At 43.0% G+C, this 21,637-nt stretch overlaps 2 protein-coding genes across 3 annotated transcripts in view; both read right to left on the bottom strand.

Annotated features, from left to right (window-relative positions):
* The window catches only part of npr1a (natriuretic peptide receptor 1a), a 31,487-nt gene extending 26,104 nt beyond the window's left edge, over nt 1-5,383 (bottom strand). The window contains exons 1-2 of the mRNA XM_085148120.1: nt 5,050-5,383; nt 1,189-1,929 (exon numbers count right to left, since the gene is read on the bottom strand). Coding sequence (XP_085004246.1) covers nt 1,189-1,897 — 709 coding nt within the window. The 5' untranslated portion in view covers nt 1,898-1,929; nt 5,050-5,383. The remainder of the gene's footprint in view (nt 1-1,188; nt 1,930-5,049) is intronic.
* Nucleotides 5,384-7,241: 1,858 nt separating this feature from the next.
* LOC146493600 (uncharacterized) lies at nt 7,242-18,194 on the bottom strand. 2 transcript variants are annotated; one of them, XM_085148123.1, is made up of 2 exons: nt 15,596-18,194; nt 7,242-12,559 (listed from the first exon to the last, which is right to left on the bottom strand). In XM_085148123.1, the coding sequence occupies exons 1-2, from the start codon at nt 15,888-15,890 to the stop codon at nt 10,452-10,454; spliced, it is 2,403 nt and encodes an 800-aa protein (XP_085004249.1). In that variant the 5' UTR covers nt 15,891-18,194; the 3' UTR covers nt 7,242-10,451. The 2 variants fall into 2 exon arrangements, with proteins under 2 accessions (XP_085004249.1, XP_085004250.1); XM_085148124.1 differs by having other exon boundaries at nt 7,242-12,509; nt 15,596-15,696.
* Between the last annotated feature and the right edge of the window lie 3,443 nt (nt 18,195-21,637).

Below are 21,637 nucleotides of genomic sequence, written 5' to 3'. Positions count from 1 at the left end.
AATTCACACTGTGACATCAGCGGGCGATGCAGGTCACTGCAAACATTTTCAGACCATCAGAGCAGCGTTTCAGTGATGCTTACAATAAAATCGCGCTGCGGCGAGGAGCAGAAACACAGCAAACAGGCTCACTTCTGCTTCTTCTTCTGTACCTAATTACAGACTGATTGTTTACATGTGTGTTCAGCAAACACACACACAGACACACATTTGTTTTCTGTACTTGTATACCCTCACTCACATCATTACCCACAAACTGAACCTGATATCATGCAAAGCATTTCCAGCTCCAGCTGTGTTTCAGTCACCTTCAGCAGTCAGTGCTGCCCAAACACCATGAACACGCTTGTCATTGATTGAAGACTAAGCTAAATGACTAACACTTCCAGTCTGACGCTGACCACCGCTGACTGCAAATCAAAGTCCAAAGCAGCGATCTGCATGTATCGCTCATGAACTAATTTCCATTAAAAAGTTGTCACGCTGAGGTCCAACTAAGTGTCCCCATAATACAGGACTGTCCCCACTCCTAGGTCTTAAAATGAAATTACTCCTCACAAACATGTAGGAGCACCCAAACACACAGAGGTGAAGTCAGTCATTAACCAGTGAGGATAAAAATCTCAGAATAATTAACCATCATTTAACAAGGAGAACAACAATAAGGCAGGGAGGAAAGGAAAGGAAAGGAGGAAGGAGGAGAGTCATGAAGGAAAAACAATCAGTGACACGAGAGCAAATGAAGCTTCTGACCAAAGCTTTTCATCTGATGAAAGAATGAAAGAACAAAGAATGAAAAGAAAAAAACTCAGTTAAGGAAGGAAGCAAAAAGGAAAACCGGAAAATAAAAGAACAAAATGAATTAAGAAAATAATGCTAAATCAGTTGAAGTGTCTGAAGAAGAAAAGAAAAAGAAGCAAGGCTGGAGGAGTTGAAACTAGGCAACCAAAGCAGCTGAAAAGCCATCTTCCCCAAGATCATGGATCACCTCGGCTAAAAGGAATGGCATGAAGAAGAGAACGTAAAAGAATAAGTAACCTTGAGATGTCTGCTTCTAAAGAGTGAGCAGAAACAGCGTAGCTTTTAAGCAGTTAATTTTAGAGAAAAGGACGAACAGAAAGCAGTGGGATGAGGACAACAACACCTGTTAAAACATGAGGAATGAAAGCAGCAGAAGAAGAATATGACCTCGGCCATTGTCACGGATATCCTGGACCATCGACTTGTAGTTGACGTCGCCCTGGATGACGTGGTCGTGGACAGTGATGTTACGTTTGCCCAGCAGCTCATACAGCCCCTCCACAGCGAAGTAGCACAGCCGATCATCATTGGCGTCCTTGTTGTCACTGAAGATGACCGTGGCGTGCCGCTGCCAGCCAAACATCTCCTGGATCCTGACACCAAACTCGCCCAGCTTTTTGTGAGTGGGGCCCGTATTGGTGACCGCAGCGTACAGATTGAAGCCGATTGCTCGGGCACCAGCTGTCACCATGGGAACATCCCAGTGGGTGGTAAAGCGGGCAACAGGTGAGGATGAGTAGTCGCAGCCGGGTCCAATGAAGGCCCAGGGGTCGTGGGACAGCTTGAGGTCGACGGCTACAAGCGGCGCTATGGAGTCTGAGCAAAAGCCGTCGCGGCTCTCTGAGCTGCCATGAACTAGCCGCAGCTTCAGACCTGGTAGCAACCAGGGGTCAGAGTTCACCTGCTGTAATGCCTGGTAGATGGCGGGCGCAACCCGAGGCCATGCCCATGCATAGTTAGTGTTAGTCAGAGGCAAGATGGCTGCCAGGATGACCTCCTGAAGATCCTCCGTTCTGTTGTCAGCAGTTAGAGAGGTTGCAGCTGATTGGGCAGGAAGAAGGACCAGGAAGAGCAAGGGACAGGCCCAGGACAGCATGATGAAGAGGCGTTAATAACCTGTCAGACGAGCTGTGGGGAAAATATAACACAGTGTTAATCAGCGTGTCCTGTAGAGAAAATTCAAAACAAACCTTTATTCATCAGAACAGCTACTGAAACTTGAAGCTGCTGGGAATTCTGGAAAGTCTGTGCGAGTTTCCGTGTGGGATCATTGAGTGGGATCTATCCATCCTTCACGTGACCATGTGTTTGCAGACATGAAGCTGAAGTCCTCCACTGGGCCGGTCCAAGATAATTGCTTGTTAAACAGCAGCCTGACCATGTTTACCGTTTGATTAATGAGTAATGTGAGTGACAATTAGATCTAATCTGCTGCTGTGAGAGTCAGTGAAGCAGTCACACTCTTACAGTCCATCTGTTCCTGGTAACACAGAGCCGTAAAACCGAACAGAGGTGAATGATAAGAGTGAGGTGTGAGGGAAAGGCCAACTAAAGAGTGAAGAGAGAACACATCAGAGTTCAGGGTCCTGTGAATAAAATGAGTTGTTGTCTTTAAAAGCTAAACGAATGCATGGGAGAAGTCTGACTGCGTGTTAGGGTTAGGGTTTCATCAAACTCTAAATCCTCCCCGGCTTCCTAGTCCCTTTTAATCAGAGCTGCAGAGCTATGTGACTCCTTTCAACAGACCACGGAGTTAATCTGAACATCTTCATCAGCTTCTTCCTCACATTTTTCTGCTCTACCTGGGTTTCCTTTGTCATCTTTCTCTGTACCATATTTGCGTGAGGAAGCAGATGTGCACGGTTTATCCACTTATGTCCCGAAGTTCATCAAATAAAAGCAGCCTGAGTTTCCATAATAAAAGCCTCACTGACATATGGACATACAGTTTCTGTACTGCAAAGCTAACAGGGCTTTTAATTTGAAATAAATGCAGAAAATGTTGCGTTGAGTCACTTTAACAAGGTAGGAGAGAATTAAAAATACTAAAACAGGTCTAATTCATCCCATAAAATACAAGGGATGAGGTAAGCAGAGGTCAAAGACAACACAATGTTAATGGTGTCAGCGTTAGTTCGTCAGCTGTTCCAAACAACGAGAGGATCCTTTTCTCGTCTTCTCATCTTTAACAGTTAGCGAACAAAGAAGAGAGAAACAAAACTGAGGTCACGGTGAAGTTTGAAGCCAGGTGGTGCGGCTCCATGACTTGAATCAGTCCACTCGCATTATAGCAACTTGACAGCTCGGATCATTTCATTTGACTTAATTGGCTCTCTTTCATCAAATGCACTCCAGGGATGACTGAATTTCAAGGAGAATGAATAAATAAGCTCCAAAATATGTACCTGATGTTTTATTCAGTAAGAATTGAAACCAGGTCTGCCAGTCCAGGGTGAAAGAAAATGGATGGATGAATGGATGGATTTAAAACTAGGGATTGAGATCATGAACTCATCAGGAAAGTGTGCACTGAGCTTGGAGATCAAGTGAGGAATGGCGTCATGCTTCAGATGCAGTACCAGTATCTGCACCAGGGATGTCAAACCCTTCGTTCCTGAGCCACTTACCATTCAAATTCATCAGCTGTGCTGGTTGAGTAAAACCACTCCCTAATAACTCTTGATGCATACTCAATCATCTGGACATAGTTTTTTTTAGTGGGAGAAACGTTTCATCACTCATCCAAGTGACTTCTTCAGTCTCAGCTGTAGGTTTCCCCAATCTTTTAAACAGTACATTTGCATAATGACTCAAACTAACTCCACTGGTGAACAATGGGCTGTAAGGTCAGTTTCTTGACGAGCTGAACAAGAGTGACAAAATGTTTCTCCCACTGAAAATGCTACGCCCAGATCAACAGAATTGGGCTCTCCCTAATAACTTTGAAATCTCCTTTATTTTGTTTTCTTTAAGTAAAGGGTTATGGGTGTTATGGTCATGTTAATTTGTCTATGATTCCACACATTTAGAGTACAGATGATCTGGTCTCTTCGGCTTTCAGCCTACATGACTCACACCTGTTGTTGAGCTGTTGACCAAAATGTAGGTCCCACTTTAAACTCAAGAATCCATCAAAATGCCCTCATATCCCAGTTTTCAAATGCAGCGTGTGTTTCTGGGTCTGTCCAAATGGTGTGAGGTAACGCAAAGAAATATGATGTGTGGTGTTGAAATGCGTGCATAGCTTCTCTGTATGTGGAAACACAAAATCAGATTTTAATCACCACATTTCTCCATACATATGAGCACATGAATAAATCTGACAGCAGGCTGCTGTGAAAAAAGGCAGCAGGAAATCTGACAGGCTGAAGAAGTATAGGCCAGCTTCAGTCAGGCTGACGTGTCTTTAACACATCAGGATTTTTGATGCTGATTAAAACTTTACTGTCCAGAGATGGAGGTAAAACACACTCAGCCACCTGGTCTGTGTGTGTGTGCCATTGTTCTGAACCGTCTTCAGTCTTATATAAGTGTTGTTGCAACATCAATGAGACTCAAACACATCACTCACAGAACAAAGAGCTGTCAGCATTCAGGTCTGTTTCTAAGCTTTCAGCTTCTTTAGGTTCAGGATCTGTGCACACATCAAACCTCATATAAAAAAATACACTTTCTCACTTTCATTCTGAGGTGACTGTCCATCTGACCATTGAGTGTCTGTGTGTCCGTCTGTGTGCTTCACATATCATTTTTATTATTAATAATAATACTATTGTTATGTAAAACATTAATGATATCGTGGATGTCAAATGCATCATTCTCGCGATCGATTATGAATATGTTGTCCCCTCATGCGCATCCAGTCTCTCAGATGATCGCCCTTCCCTCAGCCTGGTTCTACCGGAGGTTTCTTTCTGTTCAAAGGGAGGTTTTCCTTTCCAGTGTCGCCAAGTGCTTAATGACTGCTGGCTTTCACTGTTTTATTGCTGTTGTGATTTGGCGATGTATAAATCAAGTTGAACTGAATGTATTCTTAATGGTGGGCTGTTTTGTCTGAAGGCAGATAGACTTCGGTTAAGATGAAGAAGGAAAATCAGAGTCTTCGTTCATTTGAAAGCGTAACCAGGACAGAGACTAAGAAAAGAACTAAAAATAACTTTCTGCTCGATTAACTGCTTGGTCGCTAAACGCGCGGCGCCTTTCTCCTGTGTAAGTTCATCAATAGAGGAGCGGCTGACGTTGTTTTACCTGTTCGGCGCTCAGCGCAGCTCCGTGTGTCCGCGGAACGACATCCAGCTGTTTTCAGCGGCAGCTCGTGCGGAGGAGGAAGCCTCGTGAACACTCGGTGGGAACTCTGTCTCACCGGAGGCTCACCGGAGGCTCGCGCCCCGCTGCTGCCGGCGCGTTTCCGCTTCTCCGCGCTCACAAACCATCCCGGTGATAATCCAGCCTCCCGCCGTGCGCGCACACTTAGAGGGCAGTCCTGAAAACTCGAACTGAAGCAGGTGCTTGAACCTACGTGTATTCAGTTACCAAAGTGACACAGGCTATATGTGTGCTCGCAGTACTCCCTCCTTGCCGTGTTCTGCGCATAGGTAGGCCTGATAGGCTGAAATATTACTTTTAATCAAAAACTTTATATAAATAAGCTGCTCTGCGACGTGAGCATGTGGATATAGAGCCCCCTGGTGGCTGCCTGCAGCTATGACAAAACGTCCGTCTGTTGGTTTTATTGATTGGATACCGGCACTAGTCAGTTGATTAGTTAGATTGAACCCCGAGTAAAATGACTGAGGTTGAGGGTGATTATGGATTATAGACAGATGATTGTGATCCTGCCTTCCGCTCAGTAAAAGTTCATCTTTCATAGAATTATCTAACATCAGTTAACAAGTTAAATGATTGATCAGTTTCTCATCAAACTTCCAGCATCTCTGAACTCACTGCTGACCTTTGACCTCTTTGCAAGGAGAGATTTCAGATTAAAGTTCATTAACAGCCACACATGACGTCACACTGCAAGTCTGTTATTGTCCATAAAGTTCATGCACAACACATATATAGAGAACCAAAGAATGTGTGTGTGTGTGTGTGTGTGTTTTAACAGGATACACCCGGTATACCAGGAAGTCGCTTGGAAACACACAAACTCTCCCTCTCTGTACCTCTTCCTGGAAATGATCACCACCCACCCTCATACTCAGACTCTCTTGCTCTCTTTCTCACATGTGTCCTGCCTTCCTCCCACTCTCTCCTGTTAATGAAAACACACATTAATGTTTCTCTTATTTGACTGTAAAGGTCACACTTGAATACAGCAAGTCGACTCCAAAGGAAGTCAGTAAATACAGTTAAGGTGAGCTGTTTCCTCCTTTTATTCTTCTGATTCTGTTAGAGAAGCTTTGCATGATTCCGTATTCAGAATAATCCTTCTGTGTCTGATGTCTGATTCTGGGTTATAGTGCAGCCTCTTCCTCTCTTTTGATTGGTTGTTCTCTGCCAACAGAACCTTGTAAGTATTATCTTGTGCTGTGTCTACTGGAGAAAAAAGACAACGTGAAGCTACTGAAAACATGATTTGTGGTTGTTGGTTTGGACTGACCTGGTACAGCTGAAGGCTCAGCTTCATACTGGGATCTTGTGATTCCTGTATGAAGTGAACGCTGATCTGAAAATAGAAACTTTATCTTTTATTTTCTTCCTTCATACAGGTAAACAAACTATGATGAGATGACTGTGAGGATATCCTCTCTGTGTGATATCATACAGCCAGGGTCGCCACAATGAGGGGCCAGGGGAGGGGGGGGCACTGGTCCACCCTAGCAAGGCTGTTGTATGTTGGTATTATTTTAATAAACATGAGGTTAGAGAGAGAGGAAGACACCCTACAGTGAGTTGAAACATTAACCGTTATTTATTCCTCCATATACTATTTTGCCATTTGTATTGTGTCACTTTGCATGACCCTCACGATTTCCTGCTACACCCCTGTGCTGTTTTGAATTGGTGTGCTACCCCAATATTTTTAGTGGTCGCCATATGGCTGTCCATTGAAAAAATTCAGGAGGCACCCCTGCACAGAGCTTGCTGAATGTAAGATGCTGGCAGTGGTTGGAGGAGCATGAGGTAGAAACATATTTAATATGAACATCGAACCTTGGAACAGGAGACAGCAGACAGCAAGTCGAGAGGAGCACTCAATCACCATTAACGGTTCTTTAGTGTCATAAACGAGTCATAGTGGCTGGTAAAACTTGGGGGTAAATTTGATATGAGCAGCCATGTCTTGTGAATCCATCCGCGGGAGGATCCAGTCGGCACACAAAGTTGTGCCAAGGCTCAGGTCTGACTCTGCTGTGAGGATGAATGAGGAGATCTGAAAACCAAACTGAGCATAAACAGATGAATGAATTCAAACTTTATGAAGGGCTTTTTAAAAAAAAAAAAAAAAAAATAGAACAACTAACTCTTTTTCCAGGCTAAATGAAGATCTTCTAAATTAGTGACACACCATTTCCTCTCCAGCTTATGGGCTATCTGATTTGTTCAGCAGGTGATGGTTTTGTACCTCTGCAGACTATTTTATCATTTATTTATTTTTAAGGGATTCGTGTTTTTTTAAACCCTGTAAATAGTGCCTGAAATAAAAGCCATTATTATTTATAGAAATTGTGGAAATTCTTTGTCTGCTGAGATATAATCACACAGAATTAATCTCACAGGGAACACTTGTCACAGGAAACTGATTACACCTCCACAACAACAAAGCCCACAAAGCGGAAACAGTGTGACGTCTGGACGTTTGCATACTGTGTGCAGTCTTTTCACCGCTTCTGTGCAAAACCAATCCTAAACACATCAAGCACTCAAACGATAGCAGAAAATGCAAAAGGCACTAAAGCAAAAACTGCTTTAAAAGGTGAGACACTACAAAGAAAAATATGAGTGGCATCTGAAGAGCTTCTGTGACAACCAGAGGAGACCACATCTTTTTCACACAGAGCTGCTACCAGCCCAATGTTGTTTGTTAATAAAGTTTTTCAGCTGAAAGGTTTTGTGGAATCTTTTGTTCGTGGAGTCCAGAAAAAATGAAGTCAGATGCTGACCGTGGTTTGGAGCCGAAGCAGGACACAGTTGAGTTATATAACGGCACAAAGCTTCTGGAATTATTGAAGAAGTTAAGAGTCAGTTTGTGACTGAACGGTGTGGACAAGAGGATTTTTGCAGCCTTATGTCAGATGGATTTGTAAGTTTTACTTTCCGGAGGAAAATATTTGTAAATCACAATTGCGTGATCTAAAGTCTGTGGTACACAATTTACTGCAAACTGCATGAAATCTAACGCAGAAAAAAATCTTCTTCTGCCTGTTGTGGTTGTGATAGCTGCTACTAGGAAGGTTTATGAGGGGGACATGTCTTGAGAACAAGTGTGTAATTGGCTCAAAGCTGTGAGCTCGTCACCAAAACTCTGTCACAAACGTCTTCACTCAGTTCTCATGCTGTGTTAGAGGCAAATACACTTATTTCTGCTCCCCAGTAATACTGTATTTTACTGAAACAGTGCAGAAATGAACTGAACTCTGAGGGGCACGTTTCTCTACTGAATCTGTAACAGATAAATGCAGAAAATCCATCTTTTAATGAATTGTGTAAATGTGTTAGATTATTGTCTGAATGTTGCAGTGTGCTATAAAAAAAACTAAAAACGTGGTGTGGCAAAGTAACATTAACTGTGACAGCTCGTGATCTGACAGTAAATAATGTTTTTTTATACATTGTGGAGGCCAGCTGTTCACACAGAAATCAGGTTTATGGTGAAACAGTTTACAACATTTAATTTTTTTAACAACTAATATAGAGACTAGTGTTCTGCTCTTGGTAGATTGCAGTTATTACTGAAGTGAAGTGGCTCTGTCTTTGTAAATAAATCACAGCACATTATTAGTACATCATGCTGTGACTGAACACATCACAGTAATTTGCCTCACTTAGTTATTCTGTCTGATAGCCTATAAAATTTAATCCATCTTATTTTCTTATATTTACCTGCTGTGTTCTGCTCTGCTTAGAATTTCTATGACTGCAGTAAAATTGCATCACCTATCTCAACTCCTCCCTCTTCACAAAGGATGCTCCAGTGTGGCCTTTGCTAAAGAAAACAATAAAGGAACTCCTTTCCTTAGTGTTTGGAAACTGGAACAGCTCTGATTATGGCTCCCACACAGATACACAGACAGGGTCATGTCTCTCAGTGAGGAAACTTCATCAGAAACATGGACTACTCAAACGCACTTTCACACAATGAACAGTAGCAGCTATATGCATAAGAGCAGAAAGCTCTAAAGGTGAGCAGAAGCAAAGAAATGTAAGTAAGCACTGAGACAAGAGCAGACTCCTTCACTGGCTGCTGGCAGGGACGAGACAACTCATCAGCTCAGGTTAGAGCTGCAAAGCTGCAGATCTCCTCTCAGACTGAAATGAAGATCCTCATTCTGAAGGTCACCACCAGGTTTCTCATTGCTGATGTTCTACAGATACTATGATCAGACCGAAGGCAGGGTATCTGATATGGGTCCGTGTTTCTACAGTCATTGGTCCGTATGTTTCTCTGAGCTAAACTCAAATCACCAGCAGATTCTGGTCCAAGTCCATGAGGAGCTCTGGAGACCCAGGATGAATCTGATATTTGGTGATGGTGGCAGTCATCCCCAAAAAACAGTAACTCCAGTGCAGTAAAAGTCGAGGTCAGGGGTACTTTTACAGCAGTAATTGAGTGAGTATTAACAGAAAAGCACTGATTGACAAGTTTTAATGATGTTATTTTACTTCCTTTTGTTCGTCTTCAAATTTCCAATTTAAAAAAACAAAAAACAGACATGAGAAAGTGTTTCTGGTTTACTCGTGTTTGCAGTTTTTAACGGACAGTAAAACCATTTGTCATGTACACACTCATTCTGCTGCTCTTCTCTGAGGTCACTACATTACATCAATCAAAGTAGTCAGACTGAGCCATGAAAACAACAAAACATGGCAGCAGTTTGATATAAAAGTTTTAAATTCACCCCACTGCTACAATAATGAACAGCACTGGCTACTGTTAATGTAATAACTGAAGAACTTTGTACTCAGTAGCTTCATTAGCGTGGGAGGAAAACTGGAAAATGAAATTAAAAAATAGAATTTTCTTTTATGAACTAAATTTTTATTTTTCATTTAAACGAAGTTTCTGTAGTTTTTCATTTTCTTATGAGAACATTTTATCAAACCAAATTATTTATTTCTGAATTTTTAAATGTTTTGGGAAGAGTAAAATGCTGGAAAAAATCAGAAATGTGTCCTGTGGTCTCAAACATGTTTTGAGCTCATTAGCTAAAAACTCTTAATGAAAGTAGTTGACTCATTCACCCCAGGATTATTTTAGCACATTACCAGGAACTCAGGACTCAGTGGAACTCAGAATAAACAATCCTGAGTTAAAGAACTGGATCCTTTCAGTCCCTCTGTTTTCAAAGCCCTGCAGGAGCTTTTTTTTTTTTTATTGCAAACACCAAAAAACATACATATTCAGGAAGATTTTATTTGGTCTTGTGAAAATATTTTCTGTCTCTGATCAGTTAGTAAAACCAGTACAAACTGGTCTGGACTGGTCTCTACAACTGCAGCAGCTGTGGCTGCAAAGTGTCCTGCTCCCCGATTGGGTCGTCACTGGCGTCTGCGTGGATCTTCATGTGCACGTCCCGGGAGCGCTTTTCCTGGTAGCTCTTGCCGCAGAGCCGGCAGCTGTATGGCTTCTCCCCACTGTGCGTCAGCAGGTGCTTTTTCAGGTCATTCTTGGTGACGAAGGCCTTCCAGCACAGGTGGCAGCTAAACGCGCGTTCCTTCCTGTGGAAGCGGAGGTGTGTCTCCAGGTAACCTTTGGTGCTGAAGCTCTTAGTGCATAGGCTGCAGCTGAATGGCTTCTCACCTGTGTGTGTCAGCTTGTGGGCATTCAGCCCTCCCACCTGCCTGAAGGCTTTCCCGCAGATGCAGCACTGGAAGGGTTTCTCGCCTGTGTGGATCCTCCTGTGAACCTCGAGGACGTGGATGGAGGCGAGGCTCTTCCCGCATGTCTCGCAGGAGATGCGGTTGGATGGTTTGTCTCTGGTGTGGTTCCTGATGTGCAAGGTGAGAGCGCCGTTATCAATGAACGTCTTGCCACAGAACTCGCAGATATATGGTCGCTCCCCACTGTGGATTCTCTTGTGGCGCCGCAGAGCACCAGATCGCGGAAAGGACTTCCCACAGACACTGCAGTGGTACGGTTTGATGCCGGTGTGACTCCTCATGTGAGTCTCAATATTCTGGTAGGTTTTCCCGCATATGTGACAGATTTTGCCAGCGTCTCTGTGACTCTGCAGGTGCTCTGTGAGCGTTTTTGATGGCGGCATACTTTCACCGCAGACCCCACAGACAGACTCTGCCGAGTGATTTTTGGCATGTGTTCTCAAACTTACTTTACTCTGAAAAGACTCACCGCAAACTTTACAGCGTGGCGGCATTCTGGCATTCTCTATGTCAGATGTCCTGGTCTGAGAGTGCGCCGGTGACTCTCCATCTTGACCCTCTAATGAGTGACTCTTTCTGTGAGTTTTCAAAGCGCTGCTCTCTATGAAGGTCTTGCCACACCGGTTGCAAACATGCGGGCGCTCACCACTGTGGATCTTATTGTGGCGCCTAAGCGCACCTGGCCGGGGGAAGTGTTTGCCACAGACCAAGCAGTGGTACGGTTTGAGGCCCGTGTGGCTCCTCATGTGCGTCTCCATGTTCTGGAAAGTCTTTCCGCAGACACCACAGGTCCCACCAGTCTCTCTGTGTGACTGCAAATGTGTTAGAAGAACATCTGGTGAGTCGAGCTGCTGTCCGCAGATGCCACACATGCTCTTTGACTCCCTGCAGTGCATTTGGGCATGTTTCCTAAGGAAGCCTTGACTGTGGAACGAATCACCACAGACTCTGCAGTAGAGCACTGCCGACTTCAGATCTGGCATTGGTCCCCCCCGCTTTGGCTTCAGTGAGTCCAGCTGACTGTCCTCACTCCCGCTGTCTTTCTCATTTTGGTCTCCACCGTGCTCGTGGATCTTCAGGTGCTCTTGGAGAAGTTCACTCTGAGCAAAGCTGAGTCCACAGACGGGGCAAGGGTCAGTGCTCCTTCTGCTGTGAATCTTTTTGTGGCGCCTCAATGCTCCGGATCGGGGAAAGCTCTTCTGGCAGAGGACGCAGCTGAAAGGTTTAACTCCAGTGTGGCTCCTCATGTGTGTCTCCATGTTCTGAAACATTTTCCCGCAGACCCCGCAGGTCCCGCCTCCACCACTCACGGTTTCCATGTGAGATCTCAGGTGGTCTGACAAACTGTCTGATGACTCAAAGCGCTGCTTGCAGACCCCACAGAGATGCTCGGGGGAGTCTGAGTGCAATTTCACATGTTTCAACAGATTCCCTCGATGGCGGAAAACCTTTCCACAGAGGACACAAGGCTGATTTGTCGGGCGCACCAACAATGCCGTCCGCTGTCTCTGCCCACTGGACTTCCTGTCTGTGGTTCTCCTATCTGTCCCTTTAATGCAGAGTGAGTTTTGGCTGCCTCTCCAGTGGTCATCCCTTTTAGCTGCACAGGTGATGTCTGAGGAGGCAGGGCTGGGCAGAGGTGAAGGCATGTGGATGGAGTTTGCCTGTGGGCAGAGACTTTCATTAGCAGCGACCTTACAAAGAACAGATGTGTCTGAAAGAAAAACAAGAAAAAACCGTCAACAGTTCATAAAAGCAATTGCGGCATGAAAGACACAGAAAGTAACAGTGAAACAACATGAAATACAGATGTTCAGTGTTTCCACTAGCACCTGAATGCACCACACATCTGTAGCTCCATTCATAATTTATTTATATAGCACTTTAAAAACAACACATGGCCGACCAAAGTGCTGCACAGCAGAAATATTTTTAGATTTTTATTTTTAGATGTATTTTTTGGAGCCATCCATGACTTCAATGACTTTGCTAAGACAAACAAGCAGGAGTCCAATTGAGGAGAAATCAGAGTGATTGAAAGGTAGATAGAGCTGGCAAATGTCAGCATATAGATGAAATTAAATATCGTGTTTTCTGAAAAATCGTACCCAGTGGCAGGAGAAACAATGAAAACAGTAGTGGCCCAGGATTAGAGCCCTGCGGTACCCCCCATTGTAAAGGGGCCACAGAGGATGAAGCCGAACCCAACTTAAAACAAAAGTTCTGTTAGAAAAGCCGGAAATTCCCACACAGTGTTGTAGTCCAGAGATTAAAGTTGGGCGATATGTAAAAATTTTCCAACCGACAATAGTCAGTCCAATAACCGACGATAGACGATATATTCATGGATGCACAGACTTTTCGATGGGCAGTGTGATGTAATAATGCACGGACTGATTTGCTCGTTTAGAACACAGAAGAAGTCCAAACATGGACGAACTAATTGCCAACTTGCACACTGCAGGAGAAGGCGCAGATAGAAATGGACTGTTACCTCACCGAGGAGGTCGTGGACAGAGAAGACGATCCACTGGTTTGGTGGAAAATTCATGTTAAACATATCCTATTGATGCCACACATGGCACGGATATATCTGTGTATACCAGCCACAAGCACACCTTCAGAACGCATCTTCAACACTGCTGGTAATATTGTTAACCACCTGCGCACACTACTAAAACCGGATAAAGTAAAAATGCTTGTTTTCCTGTCAAAGAATTTATACGTTTTGTTTGGAGGGAATATTTTACCTTCTTTTCTTCTTTGTTTCAGCATTAATATTTGGATTATTCATTCATTTATTTGAGATGCGCCGAATCGCACAAAAGACTAAACTTTACATTGGGGATTTTTTTTTTTTATGTTCGCTGGAAGAGACATTTTGATTTTTCACTTATCTGTTGTTTGGTCGAGTGTGTAAGACAGATAAACACTGGAACGGCCTGTAAACACAGTTATAATGGAAAAAAGAGGCCAGTTTCTCTTTGTTTCCTCCCAACCATTGTGTTTTTTAATTAAATAAAATGCTTTTCTTTTCTGAACATAGGCTACTGCGGTTCTTTCTTTCTGTTATGAGTTTGAGTAAATGAATCGCTGCTGCATTTGGGTGCACTCTGAGGAGGGTGCATTTGTTCGCAGTTAAAGGAGGGTGCTGTTAAAACAACGCTATTATTTATTTCTGTTGACTGCCTCTGTTAGTTTTAACCGACACTATTAGCAACTTACTCATGGACAAATAAATAAATAAATGGCCCTTGTAAAAACTTTCGACAATAGGCTGCCCTGTTGTCAATAGTTGATATATTTGTCCAATCGCCCAACCTTACCAGAGATAAGCACAATCGTGATCCATCGTGTCAAATGCAGCAGTCAGATTCAACTAAACAAGCAATGCATATTTGCCACAGTCGATCGCCAACAAAATGTCATCACAGGAAGCAGATATTAGTTTTTTTGTTTCACATTTGTTGAGACTGATTCTAAAAGACACATACATTAAACTGCAGCATGTGTTAACAGGCCAATCACAGCTCTCACTTGCTCTCTCTAATTTTCATGTTGCTGTTGCTGAACAAAGCAAAATTCATACTAGTACTACAGTGTGCCAGGACCACAGAAGTTAAAGACAGTAACAAAAAAGGTGGATGAGGTGAAGTGAAAGCCTTAAATTTATGAGAAAAGAAAAATTATTATTATTATTTAGCAGATAGACTTATGGTATCAGTTTGAAAGTTCTAGGTGATCTTGTTCTCAGGTTATCACATTTACAAACTTGTTCATGCTGCCCGCCACCTGAATGATTTTCACATCATGTTATGCACATGTGCTAAAGACTTGTCCACCATATAGGACACATAGCAACCAACAGTTGCTGTGCAATTGACAGTGTTTACGCAAATCCATCACTTCCATTCAAACTATGAAGCAGTGATGTTTTAGCAAACAAAGAAATCAGAGGGAAGTAACCAGCAACCTTTCACATCCTGTGGTTGCTAGACGGTCTCAGACCAGTCAGTAGATCTGTGAGATTGAGACGTTTTTATCCCGATCCTAACCACTTGTCAGGTTAACCTCAAAAACCACTTTTGACTACGTGTCTATAAGACCTCAGAAGAAGCCTTTGTAAAACAACGTGGTTTTTGTACATTTGTGCCATAGCATTTCTAAGACTTGGCAATTACAAGTTATTAGCCAATGAGAAAATAGTTTCAGTCAGACTTGCCTCTCCATCTCAAATATGGTTTCTTGAGTACAGAGACCTGATCTGAAGGCTTGAGAGCAGGATGTGCCACACCAGCAGCCACCATCATGGTACCTACTGTCTCTGCTCTGCAGTGTGCCTGTATAAAGCTATGATGTTCCTCTGAGTATGTGCAGTAGGAGAATAGCCAGCAAGGAAAAAAAGCTTTCAAACTTTCTGTTTTGTTTTGTTTTGTTTTGTTTTGATAAAGTTGGTGTTTTAAAGTAGCTGCCCAGTGGCATTACAAGGATTGGTTCCTGAGCAGTCAGACTTTGAGGTTTTCTACGAGATAATGACTCTTTTAAACAGTTCATGAAGAAACTGTCTTTGTTTGTCTCTCTGCCATGTGTGAGGCTGATAATCCGCCCTTTTCCTTTTACTCTCCGGTGCTGTTCCTGAACTACAGTAATGCTCTTGTGATGTCACCTCTTCCCGATCAATATCGATTTCTGATTGAACAGCTCCGGTCCTGTTTGCCCGCAGAGCCACGGCAGCAGACACGGAGCTCACCTGTCCGGTTCAGCAGGACCACCGGGCTCAGCAGCGCCTCCAGCCGCCGCAGCTGCCGTCGGGACTCCTCCACCTCCCGCTCCAGCAACCCGACGATCTGCTGCGCTGCCGCCGCGAGCCGCTCGGCGAGCAGCGGCCGCAGCAGACCGCCGGGTCCTCCGGAGGACCCAGAACCGCCGCTCTGCGTCTCCAACGCGCCCAGAACCTCCTCCGCAACCCGTGCCAGCAGCTCTGACACAGACTCCGCCAAAGCCCGGAGTCCGCAGCAGCTTGGCGGGGATTCTGTCAGAGACATCCCGGCTCAGAGCTCTGCGGCCACAGGAAGGTAAACAGCCCGTAAACCCGCTATGCTCAGTATCGACGAGCCAGAGCACGACCCTGCTGGAGTGGAGGACGCATCGCTTCCCGAGAGAGACCGGACCGTAACGCAGGAACTATTCTTTGTGGAAAAAGTGTGCTAGTGTTTTTATATTAAGGCGGATAAATGTACCAGCTGAGCTGCTTTAAGTGTGAACCCTGTCTTTAACTGTCCAGACCTCTGCTGTCAATCAAAATTTAGGTAAAAGTACCAAATCAAGAAACAAACGAACAGGAAATGAGAAGTTAGATCAGAAATATCAGCCTGTATTTGGTTTCTTATACGTGTTTTTCTACTATATCTGTTGTATTTAGTTTTCTGTTTTCTTTCGGATTTGTTTAAAAATAAACATTTTACACACACACACACACACACACACACACACACCAGTTTAGAGGCATAGAAAAATGAATTTTCAGCTGTGATGACTTCAGTTTCCTCTTCTGGTTATAAAACCTCCAGCTCATTATCAAAGCCACTTCTTTACGTGAAGGTCCGTTTTGTGTGTTAAACATGAACAGAAAGCATAATCAAGTCTTCCTTTCCTGTCACAATGATGGATTTAAAGCCAAACCAAAGAGGACAACTTTATCCCTGTGGGGGGAAAACTTGGGTTATGAGGTCAGAGTAATAGTAACAGTAATGTGATTACTCTGAGACACTCACAGTTATGTTCTCGCATTAATATGTTCCTCAGAACAGAAGATGAAGGTCGTCTGAGTGAAGGAAGCAACTGTACAGACAGGAAGTACTCTGAGCTAGTATTTTGGAAACTCCAATATTTAAACCACACTAAAGGACAGAGATCAGGATGTCACGTGTTATCATCATTGTGTGGTGGACCACTGGAGGGCTCCACTCACACCCAGTTCTCAGGAAGTGTTGTTTTGTTGCTGTGTTTTGGAGGGAAAAGTATTCAGTTGTGTGGTGATGAGTAATAAACGAGGAGTGCTCTCGTGTTGTCTGTGTTTACCTCCACAATTGGAATAATTTCATCTTTAAATACTTTGAGGCCATCACCTTGGTTGAAACATTAACACAACACACATCAGCTCACTCTCAGTCTCAGACACACACACACACACAGAGCATGATGTGAAACAGCATCTGTGTTTAAACAGATGCACACAGACTCAGTGTGACACTTAGTTTCAGCTTTGAGCTGCATGGTTTTCAGTCTCTCTCCTTTTTATCAGACTGAAGAGTCAAGCGTCACCTGCTCACAGAGAGAAGCTGCACCTGCTCTCTCTCAGTGGCCTGTAAACAGTTTGCTGACCGAGGCCAGGCCTCCTCTTTGCGAACCTCAACCAGAACCAATCCACAGAAGAAAGGTCAGCACTGTACACTGACTCTTCACACACATTTATTTGACAATAAAAGTCTTGAAACTTATTAAATCCTTCTGATTACTCATCACTCCAACATAAAATTGTTTTTTTTTAAATCAGCTACAAAAAAAACTTGAAGCCACAAAGACTGTGGATCAGTTTGAACAAACTCACCTGGTCACCTGTGGTGTTCTTCAAACATCATGTTTTTCCTTCTTCAAATGACTTCAGAGCGACAGCACTGGGTTCCCTTCAGACTCTCCTGACCTGCTGGAGGCATGAACGTGCTGCAAAGATTTTACTGATGCAACAGAGTCAATGTCAAATGTCAAATCAATGTTACCACCAGCACTCTGTTTACATACTCCCTGTTCTATTTTTTAAATCACAATGAGTCGACCTTTAAAAATAGAAACCATTAACCTCCTAAGACCCGAACTCTTCCATGGCATGCATTTTTAATTTCTCTTTGATATTTGGGCTGATTGGGACCCGGTGAATGTAAAAACGAAGAATTACCAGATTTTTTTTTTTAACCTAATTTTTCTTTCTAAGAAAAATGAGAGCCACATATGAGGATATTGATTTAAAATTTCAATAGAACAGTAGCAGTATAATGTCCTCGTAAGTGGATATCAGGCGCTTGTAGAGCAAAATTGAGTATTTTGGTCTAAATAACCCAAAATGTGATGTCCACATATGTGGATGCCAGGTCCTGGGAGGTTAATATCATACGCATAAATGGATCTTTTCAGCTTTCAGTGTTTCACATATCCCTAAATTTCATTTACAGGACTTTTTGGAAATAAGGTTGTATAAAAACATACAAAATTTAAAATGCTCAGTTCTCTCCAAAGTTAAAGCAGATTATCGTGAGTTTAGGACAATGGTTAAATATTGAAGGTTAAACCAAAAATCATAACTAGAATTGATGTCTGTGAAGGTTCTCAGTCATCCAGGTCATTGTAGTCAAAGGAGCTTGCAAAGAAAAGCGTCTGGACTTCTTTAAGTTGTTTAAGTTTCACCTCTCATCCGAGAAGCTACTTCAGTTCTATTTGACCATTTGACCTTAGAACTGAAGAAGCTTCTCGGATGAGAGGTGAAACGTCTTCAAGCAACTTAAAGAAGTCCAGACGCTTTTCTTTGCAAGCTCCTTTAACTAGAATTGATCCCACTCAGGGCTGTGGGGCTGGAGCCTATCCCAGCTGCCACAGGGTGAGAAGAAGGGCACACCTGAACAGGTAACCAGGCTGACGCAAGGCTAACACAGAGACACAGACAACCTTCACACTCATGTCAGCGGACTCTCCACCAGCTGCTGAAGCAAAAACCAATTGTGGCACCTTGACGGAAAATACATGTCACTTAAAGGGAGGAGGAGTGCTTGATTTATGACAAGAAAAAAAACCTCCATAGTTGAAATAAAGCAGTGTAATAAATGTAATACAGTATCCTCATTAACTTCTTTTCCTGGTTCACACACCGATGCTCAGAGCTGAGAAGATTCAAATGGAAGATATCTGACATTTTATTTGAATAAACTAATCTTTAAACTGACTGTTACAGATTTCATGGAGGAAAAAAGGGGAAAAAAAGAAGGTGAAAACACAAATTGGGAAAAATATAGCTACAACATTTGTGTATATGGAATTCCTGAAGACACTGTAAGGGACAAACTATGGGACTTTTTTAGAAACGTTTATTAAATTGGAGTTGTCCCTAAGTGATACGGAGCTGTGAATGCAAAGAAGTCACAGAGCTCTCGGCCGAAGCCACCACCGAATGCCAGCCCCCGGTCAATAGTAACTTACTTTCTAGAACACAGAATTAAGAGAACTGGTGCTCCAGTCTGCTTGGGAAAATGAATGGAAAAGAAGGGCTTACACACCCAACAGGAAAGTCCTTAAAGAAAAACAAATTTGCTCCGTGTCTTCTTCAGCGATGGCACCGTAACTTATTACAGCCAGCAGAGGCCACAGAGAATCTGAAGAGGAGGAAGGTTCTGGGAGCTTCACAGGAGAAGAGACCCAATCCACAGAATCCAGAGAAATTCAGTTTCTCCGTCGATTTGACTTTCCCTGGGTAAGGCTTGACACTTTAGTTTAACAACACTAAATATAATTTAGTGTAACCATTTCAGTTTAATTTTACACTAGAAGTTACAAATGTCTCCCTCAGAGAACTTGGAGAATAAGCCACTGTTCTGGGAGCTTGTTTTCCTGTTTATTTTGACTACTAACTATTTTGTAATACTTTGATTATTCATAACCTTACCGAGGAGAGGCCCCTCGTAATGCAAGAGCTTTCCTCTCCAAAAGATTTTTGGGAAATTCTGATTTTGAGTAGAAACCACCATTCTCTCATTTGTTCTGTTTCAGTTAAAGTTCCAGGTTTTGTCAGATGTGTGTTGTGTTTTTTGTCACCCAAGGCTTACAATGTAAATGCTGTTTCTTATACAAGACATCTCCTTTCAGTAGTATAGTTTACTAACACTTAATGTCAATGAGTTACAAAACCCAGTTAAAAGATGTAAACTTATTGCTGGAATGAAAGAGGAAAGCCATCATATAATTCTTTGGCAGGAGACCCGCTTTACCAAAAAAGGGCACAAAAACCTAAACACCCCAGATTTAAATACATATTTTATTTATCAAACACAAAGGGACCCAATAGGGGAGTTGCAATTCTAATTTTAAAACAAATTCCTTCCAGCTGAGGAAGGACTGTATATTTTGGTATGAGGAATTCTAGACTCTAAAGTAGTGATGCTACTTAACATCTACAGACCTCCTGGAAAACACAAATCATTATTAAGGACCATGTTTGATTTAGTTGCTACAGTGACATCAGGTGTTCTGATATGTGGTGGAGACTGAAATGTACAATTACACCCTACCTTGGACTCCTCAAACTTATCAAAAAATAAAAATCCTGAATCTCTTAGTACTAAAACAATTTGAATTCAAAGAACAGATCATAGGTTGTTTGAAATTGCTGTACAGTCGTCCAACTGCCCAGATAAAAATTAATGGAAATCTGTCTAGGACTATTACGCTTGAGAGAGGATGTCTTCAGGGGTGTCCCCTAAGCTTTACTTTGTCTGTACTCTTTATAGAGCCCTGGTTCAATAGATTAGAGAAGACAAGGAAATCGAGGAGTGGAGTATAAAATATGCTTATATGCAGATGATGTACTTTTGACCTTGTCCAATCCGGACTCTAGCCTCCCTAAATTGATGACTCGTCTTAAACAATTTAGCCAATACTCAGGTTGCAAATTAAATATACAAAAAACCCAAACTCTAACTTACATCTATGTACCAAAAGAAAACATACGTAAAATGTATAATTTCAAATGGAATACTAACAAACTGACGTATCTTGGAGTCACCATAACAAAGGATTTGACAGAAATTTATAACTTAAATTATAACGCTATCACACAAAATATAAAAGTGGACTCAGGAAGATGGGCACCTTTGACAGTTTGTCTGTATGGCAGAATAGAAATTGTGACCATTTTTTTCTTCACAATTTTACCCCGTGTGTTCTTTCTTTTTCAGTCCCTGCGAATTCCCCCGAAACAACTTAATGAGTGGAAAAGAATGATCTCACAACTTATTTGGCAAGATAAAAACCCAGGGTACAACTTGAGACTCTACAGTTACCAAAAGACTGTCGATTGTCTTTACCTAACCTGGAGGACAATTACGATTACAGCTTCAGTACTTGGTTAGACTTTGTGATACTAGATACGAAGCAAAATGAAAAGATTTTGAACTTACCCAATTAGACAGGTTTTACAGTCTTTATTGGGTGATATAAGCCTACAGGAAAAACACGTGTACACTAAAGTAGCTTTAAATATAGGGATTAAAGAATCCAAATCCAATCCAATCCAATCCAAATCTAAGGCCATGGTTCTCAGCCGGAAAAAGGTGGAGTGCCCACTCCGGGTCGGGGATGAGTTCCTGCCCCAAGTGGAGGAATTCAAGTATCTCGGGGTCTTGTTCGCGAGTGATGGGAGAAGGGAGCCGGAGATTGACAGACGGATTGGGGCTGCAGCTGCAGTAATGCAGACGCTGCACCGGTCCATCGTGGTGAAGAGGGCGCTGAGTGTAAAAGCGAAGCTCTCAGTTTACCGGTCGATCTACGTCCCTACCCTCACCTATGGCCACGAGCTGTGGGTAGTGACCGAAAGAACGAGATCGCGGATACAAGCGGCGGAAATGAGCTTCCTCCGAAGGGTGGCTGGCCTCTCCCTTAGCGATAGGGTGAGAAGTTCGGCCATCCGGGAGGGGCTCAGAGTAGAGCCGCTGCTGCTCCACATCGAAAGGAGCCAGCTGAGGTGGTTTGG

This window comes from Neolamprologus multifasciatus, chromosome 22 (genome assembly GCF_963576455.1).
Source record: "Neolamprologus multifasciatus chromosome 22, fNeoMul1.2, whole genome shotgun sequence".
Classification (NCBI taxonomy): domain Eukaryota; kingdom Metazoa; phylum Chordata; class Actinopteri; order Cichliformes; family Cichlidae; genus Neolamprologus; species Neolamprologus multifasciatus.
This window is presented reverse-complemented; position numbering and strand designations above follow the sequence as displayed.